This window comes from Elaeis guineensis, chromosome 8, assembly GCF_000442705.2.
Source record: "Elaeis guineensis isolate ETL-2024a chromosome 8, EG11, whole genome shotgun sequence".
Classification (NCBI taxonomy): domain Eukaryota; kingdom Viridiplantae; phylum Streptophyta; class Magnoliopsida; order Arecales; family Arecaceae; genus Elaeis; species Elaeis guineensis.
In genome coordinates, this window is record NC_026000.2 from 128219692 (window position 1) to 128231225 (window position 11534).

At 33.2% G+C, this 11534-nt stretch overlaps 1 protein-coding gene across 1 annotated transcript; it reads left to right on the forward strand.

The window, feature by feature from the left end:
* The first annotated feature begins 1811 nt into the window (after positions 1-1811).
* On the forward strand, positions 1812-7314 carry LOC105049649 (small ubiquitin-related modifier 1). Its single transcript, XM_073261773.1, has 3 exons — positions 1812-2083; positions 6851-7000; positions 7107-7314. The coding sequence occupies exons 1-3, from the start codon at positions 2006-2008 to the stop codon at positions 7188-7190; spliced, it is 312 nt and encodes a 103-aa protein (XP_073117874.1). The 5' UTR covers positions 1812-2005; the 3' UTR covers positions 7191-7314.
* Positions 7315-11534: the final 4220 nt, after the last annotated feature.

The following is an 11534-nucleotide window of genomic DNA, read 5'->3' on the forward strand; positions in this document are numbered from 1 at the left end:
ATTTGGCATGAATTATGTTGCATAATTGAAATTGATTTCGAATTGATGAACTCTATATGCTTATTTTCTATAAATGATTATTTACTTAAATACCTGATGAAATCTGTTGAAAAGTGATCATTGCTTACTGGGCTGTCTAGCTCATTACCTCCTATTTTACTATTTTTTTTACAGATGTTGAGGAATTAAGATGATACAAGATATGAATGGAAGAGTGATCAGAAGTAGAATCTCCATATTTTTAATTTAGATTGAAAGTCTTATTGAATTTGATGTAAGGTTTATGAATTATTGTTGAATTTATTAAGATATTAAAGAAGAAATCTAGATCATTATATTTTAGATTTAAATTATTGACTAATTATTCCGCTGTTGTTTTAGGATAGCATGATAAGATGTCTTGCATGCTTATGGAAAGAGTTTTCTATGAGTATGCGGCGGTTGCCATGATCTTCGATTCACAATCTCAGATCGGGGACGTGACATTCCCATCTGCTTCAGACTTCTGATTTGAGCATTCAACGATCTCCGTAGGAGCCAACTTCAACCAGAAACTTATTTTACGGGTCCTATAATTGCCGACCTACCGTCACTGTCCTCCAATCGCCATCCAGCTCTAGGCAAGCCAACCCAAGATAGAATTCTGCGGTAATAGATATTTTGTTTGGGCATAAATTTTGTGCTTGGGTATAGATATTGTATTTGGATATAGATTTTGTGGAGAAAAAAATTGTTTACGCCATTTTTTTGAAAAAAGATATCTTTATTTATATTATATTAATTATATGACACAATTCATTTTAATTATTAATATTATATTAATATATATTGTTTAATAATATTTATTTTTTATATTAATTATTTATTAATAAATATTAATTATCTATAAATAATTCACAAATATTTATTAGTTATCAATAATTAATATATAATTTATCAATAATTAATATATCATTTATATAATGAAATATATTAAAATGTATTCATAATAAGAATATACTTTTTAATATATGTATAGTTAATTTAAAATTATTAATTAATTTATATAAATAAATTTTAGTAAAAAGTCCCATATTGATCCTTTGAAGTAAATTCCATCGAAAAAAGGTAGCTTAAAGTAAATGAATCATAAATAGCCTGAATTGGACAAATAAATTATTATTTGAATTATTTGTTTAAGAGTATTGTTGAAAATTTGATAATATTTTTATATAATTTATCTTAATTAAATATAATATTTTTTATAATGTTATTTGTCAGAATAGTTTTTCTTTTGATTAAAAATAGTAAAATTTATTTTTTTCTATAATTTATGAAAAATAACTTTTGAGAATTGCTAGATTACCCAAAATGAGGCACATCGAGTTTTGACTTTTGACTCATTTAACCCCTCCCACCCGGTCCACGTGAGCCGAGCGCCTATGTGACGTGTACTTCACGTTAAAGACGCGGAGATAAGGAGGAATCTCGGGCTGATGAGCGAAAGCGTACTTAACCTTTTCCGCGTACCCCAAACAAAATGAGACGTACTCCATCTCGTACCACTTACAAACGCCCGTACAAAATTCATATGCGGACATAACAGTAGCCATTCGTTCGCACCGCCTATGAGCCCGACGTTTCGAGAAGGAAGGCGTATCTGATCCCGCATAAGATATTTTATGCGCACGAAGAAAAGTATCGGGCCTTTCCCTCATCGTTTCACTTTATTCGAGCGAATTCGAGCCGTCCATCCATGTCCCCATCCGCCCATCTTTTTCCGCCACCGAATTCCCACGGCGGACTCGTAAAAACAATTAAATTTGACTCTGAAACCAACCGTTTAAAAATGGCGACCAGAAGGGACGAAAGTCTTCGTTCAAATCGTCCCTACCCCACACCACTCTCTCTGGGAGAAATTTGTTTATTTTTTCTTCTATTTTCTTCTGAGGGGCGAAGCCCTAGATTAGAAACCCTAGTTTAGGAGAAGCGGGGGTGATTCAATCGAGATCGGGAGGAGGAACCAATGTCGGGAGCTGGTCAAGAGGAGGACAAGAAGCCGGCGGATCAGTCCGCTCACATCAATCTCAAGGTCAAGGGCCAGGTGCGGGATCTTCTTCTCTTGCTGCCATCATCAAATTCTGGGTTTTCCTGGGTTTATCTTTCAATTTTATAATCGGAGGATTTTTTTTTTTTTTTTGTCGGTGCTTGCAAGTAAATCTGAAAATTAAAATTTGGTTGCAGAGTTGGGCATGTTTTATGAGATTAATGGGATATATATATATATATAGATTGACTGATTTTTTTCCGAGAACTTGGTGTGAGATGGCTTGTGATGTAGAAATTTGGATTTAAAAATTAATGTAGAATCTATTTTGCGATGCAATGTTTGTGAGAAGTGATTCATATTTTGTTGCCAATTTCAGCGGTGATAAAATATGATTTGATTAATCTTAATATGGATTTGTTCAGTTCAAGAAAAGTTTAATGGATTAGGGTATCAAGGTAGGTTTTTCATCTAGTTTTCTAGGAGCTGGACTGTTGTGCTTTTCTTGTTATGCTTATTCTTGTTGCATGTTGCTGATGCCACACCTTTTAACTCTTGAAAATGTTTCTCCAACTAGTTTTCAAGCTATCGAGGTGGAGGTTATTTGCTTGCTTAGCGAGTAATCCCAAGACTTCACCTTCTCTTTTGTCCTTTTTTGGGTTGTGCTGCCTTCTGCTTGATTGTCTTGCCCATTTGAGAACTTCGATTTTGAGCATCTTTCATAGCTTGGAAGTTGTTAGTCCAAGAGGGTCGTTATTGTAATGGTATTTCCTGCGAATTGAAGCTAATTTTCAGGAGAAGGGGCTGTAAAGCATGAATCTTATGGTTAGTGGCTTCCACCTGATAATTATTTTCCAGAAGGGGAGGTAATGTAGCTACATCAAGCGAGATCACCAATCAGAGCAATCCTTTGATATCGGATGCAAGTTGATGGAGGTCTTTCTTGGTGCTTCTGGAACAAGATGTGCTCTTTCTTTTGTTGTCTCTCTTTTGCTGGATTTTCTGATATTTCCTCGACTGAGTCATTTCCATACCATTAAGGAAGTGTTTTATGAAAATGTTTATCCTTATTTGTGGTGAGTTTTATGTATGTCTGTCTGTCTATGAAAATGCATGTACGTACGTAGGTAGCATTTTTGTATTTGTTGCAGCTGTTATTTTGTTTTCATTCTTGTAGAGTTTAAACTGTAGAATTGATTTTGAGGATATTTTTACTTCTCTAAAACTTTAATCTGAAAGTGCTAAGTTGCAGCTCCGGTGGGTGATTTTACTCTTTTGGAAGATATTACTACTAGAAGTTTTATGAGCTCTGGGTTCATCCTGTAGATACTCAAAGAGATCTTAAGTTGTAATAATAGGAGGTACAAAATGTCCCTTGTATTCTATGTTCATGCTGTGTTATGATCTACATGCAAGGGGGATCTAAATATAGAAGATTGGAAGGAATTGATGGGAAACAGAAGATTTAAGGTATTCACTGCAGGTTATTTTGTTGTTCTAGCAATTTTTTTGACCTGATATATGATGGAAGGGTTTGAACAAGGTTCACCATCTTTGTACCGGACTCCCTATTGGTACCATACTGGTACAGTTCGGTTCGATGTACAAGGACTTTGTACATCCTTTGTCCGGAGTCTCATTTCGGTATTGGTATAGTTACGGGTGAGCATGGTCCGGTTTGGACCAGTTTCATGCTCAAACCTAAGTCGAACCAGTCCTAAACGGTTTGGCATTTTTAGAAACCAAACCGGACCAATAGAAGCTTGAAACCAAACCGAACCAACATGGTTTAAACAGTCTGGTTTGGTTTGGTTTACTAATTTATATTATTATTATTATTATTTTATGATTCATGAAGGCTTGTTTCATTTTCATATAAGAGTACCACCAAGAGAATTTATCAAGTAAAATGATTTAAATTAACATAAGATATTGTCATTCAATAAAATGAAATTCTTAAACAAACACCATCATCAAGGATTAAGATAAAGATTCCCAACACATTACAAAAAAAATAAACAATTCAGTAAGTAAGTCACTTAGGGTTTAAGGCTAATTAACATAAAATCAAATTGATAAACAACACCATAAATTCAAAATTATTTTCTAATACATTAATACTCCAACATAAACAACACCTTAATTAAAATGACGTCATTTTATTAAAGCCGGTTCGGTTCGGTTTGAGAATGGTTTTATTTACTGGCAAAATCAATCCAAATCTATTTTTTATATGTCAAAAACCAATCAAACCAAACCAAACCAAACCAAACCGAATAAAATTTTAAAGCAAACCAAACCTGCAGTTTGGTTCGGTTTCACCAGTTTGATTGGTTCAAGTTCGGTTTTTGCTCACCTCTAGGTATAGTATCGAACTCCCAGTACAGGCCAGTACGCAGCATATTGCAAACCATGCTTGTTTGACCGCTTTGAAGCATCCTCTATAAAGCATTGTGACTTTTGTTCATGGTGTATTTTGGAAGTAAATATTGAAGTGTAGTAGATACTTGGTTATTATTTAACTGTGTATCATTACTGCTTGGTGCAGTCTTGAGTTCCTTAGGATAGTTTGGACATTCAAATCAACAAAAAGATGGGTAGTAGAACCTAGAGGCCTGAATGGATTTTACAATGGATTTTTAGGATACGTTTGCAACTCAATGTAGAGGAGGTAATATCAAGTTGACAGAAGAATCCAGAAGTTTCAGGGCAAAGTTAAGCAATGATTATAGAATTATAACAGAGAAAAAGCATTTTTAAAGCAATCAATTGCTTGCTATTAACTGATGTTCTAAGGTTGAGTAATGAAACATTTATTTATACTTGCTTGTGTCATATTTTGTTATTACTGATAACTGGAGCGTGTTTTGTGAATAAGTTCACCACCATATTTTTTTAGCAATTTTTTACAAAGGAGGAGCATTCATTTCATGTTAAGAACCAGTGAGCTACTGTAAATAGACTGAATTGTTTGATGTAAATGTGGAGTCCTAATTATGAAAAAAAGTTCATTTTGGTGACTTTGGAGTGAAAGTACCTTAGTTGTATAGGTGTAGTTACTTTATGGAGCAATGAAATCCAAGTGGAAAGTCCATCTTTTCTTTCTACAAAGGAATTTAATTATGGAGGAATTTAGAGACAGTAGAGGGACAAAGATTAAACATGTCAAGGTAAGTTCTCTAAGAGGTGGAATGGCTCGATAAAATTTGTTAGTTGTCTTGCTTGATGCATGGCTTGTTTTCAAAGGGGAAAAAGCGTGTTTGTGAGCAGTGGTCTAAATGGCCTTATGTGCGCTGGTGTTTGTGGATGCAAACCTGGTGACCGCATCATATTGGGGATGGGCTGCATGGTGGGACATCAGACATAAGCATTTACATAGGCCTAGGTTGCTCGCATATGCATCTTGGTACATATGAAATGTGATGACAATGAGTTGTTGTTTGATAAGTCACTTGAATATCATGTTTGACTTTTGAGTATTTTTCTGAAAAAATAATAGCTTAAATACTATGTATCTTGTTCATCGAATAGATTCTTTAAACCAAGTTATAAATTATAGACTCTTGTTGCTTCTTTTTTTGCTTGTTTGTTTTATAAATCATATATTTGTTCATTTCATGAGCATCTTGAATGTTGAGCACAATTCATAATAAAATATTGATATATTCTAACTTAACGTATCATGCCCCATTAAAACGGGCTCTGAAATGAGTATTAAAATTCGTACTTAATCTTTCCTCTTTTTTCCTTGCTTAATTTGGGTTATTTTTCTGATTTTTGCTTTTTGTTACCTGTTTTTACAGAATTTTTTTTTAAAATATTGTTAAAATGCCAATCACATGGGTGCCGATATAGGCACCTACATCCTGTGTACTTGACCGCCCATATACAACAACTGCTTTTTAGAACCTTGTTTAAGAGATAGCGAACAAAGAAGCGAAACCGCTTGACATTGGAAAGAAGCATATTGGCAAAATTACAAGCTTGGCATTTTATTTTCAGATATCATAAAGAATTAGAAAATCAAAGGACTATGAGGTTTACCTAAAAATTGATTGGGCTTAATTGTTGGACTTATAGTATGCCTTGTTTCCAACGGTGGTTTTCTACCATTAAGAGAAACTGGATCTGTTTTTTGTTTTTTATTTTTTATTTCCTCCAGTCCGAGATCCTTTCCTCCCATTGTTTTTAACTCAACCTTCCACCTATTTCATTCAGGATTTTAAGTGGTATTAAAGGTTTTCCTTTCAAAATTGGTACTGCATATTGTTGTCAGGTATTTAAAAATCAATAGGTTGGATATGGTTATGGATTATGCTGAAGTGTTGATTCACTTGCCAGTTGCAAGAGGTTTCAGTTTAATATTGAAAAAGTTCATGCCTGGCATCCTTACTGTAGTTGGGGTTTGGTCAAGATCTGTTAAATACAGCAAAGATTTATTAATTATGCCAATATGTGGTTGACAACTGGATGATCAGATCTGGTTGTTGCAATTCACCACTAAAACGCTTCCCATGCAAAACATGAGTTTTGTTTATAAAATTCTTACCGTTGGGATGGTTGGATGTAGGAAAAAACAGCATGTAATCATCGGTGAACTCTCTTTCTCTCTCTCTTTTGCCTATGCATTTTATTCTTGACAAATATTTGTGATGAAAGCATGGCTTGCTTCGTAATGCTAAAATCAAATGCAAACTATCATCCATCATACTTTAAAGTATTTCAGGCTTTCAGCATATGTTTGATGGTTTCAAACCTTAAATTTTACTTTGTCGCCAATATTTTCTCATGGTTCTTTGTGTTTACCACCTCTTTGTTTCATAGGATGGAAATGAGGTGTTTTTCAGGATCAAGCGCAGCACTCAGCTGCGGAAGCTCATGAATGCCTATTGTGACCGCCAGTCGGTTGATTTCAATTCCATTGCCTTCCTGTTTGATGGCCGGAGGCTTCGTGGGGAGCAGACCCCTGAGGAAGTAATTGAGCCATCTCCTTTATACTGAATACTAATAAATCTTTCAGTTTGTATTTTTCTATTAATTTCTTTCTCTGCTAAAACTTTTGCTTTGATTCCTTTCTCAGCTTGAAATGGAAGACGGGGATGAGATTGATGCCATGCTGCACCAAACTGGGGGTGGTCTGTTAAGCGTGTGGAAACCATTTTAGTTCTATTTTTTGCTTAAAAGTTGAAAGAATATGTAAAGTGAACAGTAGCATCAAGTGGACTTCATGTGGGAGTAGCTGTGAACAAGTTCAATATGTGAAATAGATCTTTTGGAGGCTTTTGTTCTGGGATGTTGAATCATTGTGCCATCTTGCTGTTGTCCATGAATATATTTGCTTGGCTGAGATCTTGAATATTTATAGATAATCCTTTCTAATAGTGTTTGTGGTGTGTCTTTGTTTGACAGAATACTCAAACTTCCTTTTATGTGAGATGAATTGGATTAGCTCAAACCATCCCAAAAAGTTTTTAATTATGAAATGACAGGCTGATGCTGTTGAATTAGCTGTATAAGCTGTGGATTGACTCCATGACTACCATCCAAGCGAGGGGAGCAACTTCAGGTTTTTTATTCTAAAAAATGCTTTTTTTTCATTTGTGTTCCTGCTGCTCTGATATATCTTAGCCACTTGCTTCGACATCTTATGTGTATTCAGTTTTATGTACTCTGTAGCTGTTTAGCAGTGTGAATGTCTTTTACTTGAATGACGCAGGTCTGTTTTAACCATTTTTCTACTCTGTCGCCAGCCCGAGGCTACTTGGTATCATAGCAACATGCATTTGGTTTGTTGTGGGAGGTCAGGTGGTGCATGAACCGCTATCAGATTTTTGGCCCTCTTTTAAAGTTAGTCCCCGCAGGACGGCTCTTATCCCTGGAGAGCATCTACAGGAGAGCCCCCACAAATTGTTCCTCCCGTGATCTTCCTCGATGAGGGTAAAGTGAGAACTCCCATTCGCCCCCTACAGTGAATAAAACAGGACCGTCTATGTTTTGCGAGGAACGTGAGCTGACCTTGAATTATTGTCTATCCTTGCCATCTCAGTGAGAAAAAAGAAGGGCAAAAGCAGCTATTTTTACTTTGAATCGGAGCTGATCTACAAAGGATGGGCAAATATCAATGCAGTAATTTGTTGAGATGATAATCTTTGTATCCTGGCTGCATGTTGTAATCCTTAGATTCCAATTGGTAATGTTGTTATGCCCGGTGCTGATATGGTGAGGGTTTATACAATCTATACATACAGCTTCTAATTGCAGAGCTAGATTGTATTTTTTTTTGGCTAGAAGAGCTAGATTGTTAAGATTGCTTTTTAGGCAACTCCTTTGCGTCCAGAAGCATGCATCGTTCACATTGCGATGGTTCCGTTAAGAAGCATGATGGGAGCCAAACCATTGACAACAGAAGCCATTGTAAATTAATGGCTTAAATAATCCATTGTCTTTTGGAGGTAATAGTAAACTATTAAGACGAAAAGGTTAAATCAAAGACCTTAACCCTCAGAAAATTGCAGGTTCAAATGGTTTACAATAACAATGGTTGCCCCATATGAAAGGTTCCCTCGACATGCTCACCTTGCCTGAAATCCTATACAATACCAGATACAACAGAGCATCCAATTTGACAAAACTTCCTGACTAGTTGAGAATCTATGAGGTTTTGTATGCACTGCATTTTCTTTTTTCAAAAAAGAATAATTATTAATTCTTTAAAAATAAATTTGCTTGCTAAAAGCATAGAGTAAACCATGCGGATGGCATTTAGGTAGTGTTTAGAGATCCAAGACCATTGATGATTCAAATTCTATGATGATCCGATCGTCAATGATTGTAGATTATTGCATTTGATAGGCCATGATTCAATGATTAAATATTCTCGGATATCCATGAGTAATTTGTTTGGTATTTTATAGAAATCTAAGATCATTGATTATATAATACTAAAACTGTCCATAATATATTGCATAAAAATATATTTATTAATAATATATAATATATTATAAATAAAATATTATTATATTTATTAATATATTAATAATTAATACATTCTATAAAAATATATTTATCAGTCCTTTTAATTATTAACCTTATAAAATTATATTAATTGTTATTATAGAATTAATATTTTTATAATTTATAATATATTATTTATTAATACAAATATTTATTTTAATTAAAAAATAAGGTAAATAAAAATAATTTATTAAATATTTTTATATAAATATAAAATACAATAAGATATTTTTACACTAATTTAAAATTATCATTTAATCATAATATAATTAATAATATATTATAATATATATCATAAATATAATATAATATCAAATATAATGTAACATCATATATACAATATTGATATAATATATTAATGATATATTGATATATCAATTTTCTTGTTGGATTTAGGAATATTTTTGTCCTTATATTTGATCTCAAGATCACTGCATGGAGGTGATATTGGATTTCCCACCTCAAGAACAGATATCCCATCATTGAATTGGGGGTGATTTAAAATAACTGCCACATAGGATTATTATAGTGCAACCAAATATGATGATCTTATTACTTCCATCTACATTGCTTTTAAACCTGAGTGGATCATCCTATACCAAACAACCCCTTAAGGATCACATATATTAAGTCATTATTTGGTTCATGGAAATAGAAAGAGAGAGAAGTGTGGTCAGTGGGAAAATGAAGGAGCCTCTTCTGTTTGGTTGAAGTTTTCAAAGAAGAGAGATTGAAAAATTGTATTCTATAGGAATAAACTTTCTATAAAAAATAAAAATCTATGTGAAATATAGATTTTTGGCTTTTCTATGCGAAGAGAGTAAGGATTTTTTTTAAAAAAATATTTTTAAAGTTATAAATATAATTAAATAAGATCTTTTCTTTTATTAAAGTATAGTAGATATTTTACACTGCTTTCTTAGGAAAGCATATGTTTAATCAAAGGTAAGACAATTTGGAATATGTTATTTTTCAACGATCAACCAATGTATCAAAACCATTTTTTCAGAATTCAACTTTCCAAAAAAAATATTTTAATAAAAAAAAATTCTTCTCATGAATCAATCGAGCCCTATGTGCAATTACAAATAATAAAGGGGACATATAGCATGTTGGAACGGTTGAAGATTGAATCTTGAGACATTCTTATCGTTTATACGAATGCACATTTAAAATCACAAAAAAAATTAATTAGATTTTGAAATAATGATTATTCATCAAAGACTCAAACAACGGGCACCTCCAAGGTTCCAAAATCAACCAAGTGTGTCAGGAATAAGCAGTACTTATACTACAAAAAAAGGGAGATTAGGTATATCTTTTATCTGACTTGAGAGTTTGTTTCTTTTCTTATAACTTCTGTTTGCTCAAGAGCAATAATTTCATTACACTAAGATAAAATCTAAATAATTAGGTGTTGTTTTGCTCATACAGTTGATGGTGACAAATTGCAAGGGATTCATTACTAAAAAAGATCTAAAATTTCTGGGTCTTCTCTCCCAAATCATTGAATTCTGAAAGCATCAAAGCAAGTAATGATTTTCATTTGGGATCTGTATGGATAGTTGGGCTTAAAATTTTATAATATTAGTCAGTTGATAGTACAATCATAAAAAATATTAAATTATGGGTTGGTCTATACTTATATTTACAATTATTCATGACTAATTTTTAAGGAGCCAGACTTGATCTTATAGAGAGAAAAAATGATCTCAACTATTAAAAAATAGGATTCAACCTAGCACACTCCAAAGATAGTCTTTGGATAGTTGTAAACATAAACTTTGTCTAGCTTATAATTCAATATTTTTGATAGTTGGGCCTCCCATCCTATAGATTTTAGATCCAACCATTCAAACAAGTCCTTAATTTTGAAAAAAGCCTTAGGATTTATCTCCATTGGACAACAAGAAATAAATTTGCAATCCATTCTTCATAAGTTCATTATATAGTCACAACAAATGGAACCATATTAAAAAATATTCAAATGTATGTGAGAAATGTTCACCATGTAGACAGAGGATTTAGAAGAAGATGACATATTATCCACAACTATAGCCTAGAATTTTCAGAAACATCTTTAATTAAAATTTTTGTTGACATCAATCTTGAATCATATTCCTTCGGCAATATAAGAAGTGATGCCCGATTGTAATTGGAGGAAGTGCATCAGAGTTACTATTTGATTTTTGATTCATGGCACAACCACAATGAAAATGTAATTGGTATGACTTTTGAAATTTATTGTAACTTGTAAGACATATAAGTAAATCAGCTTAACAGGGATCCTATATGGTAGATTACCCTGAGGAAAAACATTGGTGAAATCAAGGAATTTTTTGCAGAAGAGGATTCCATGTAGTAAAGTTTATTATGGAGGAGTGTAAAAGTGAGATCTAACATATAAATGAATAATTAAAAAGATTCTATATAGGGTTAGGTGTGATGAGGAAAGGGTGGTCAGCGTCATGATCCGAGGACACATGGTCTTAAA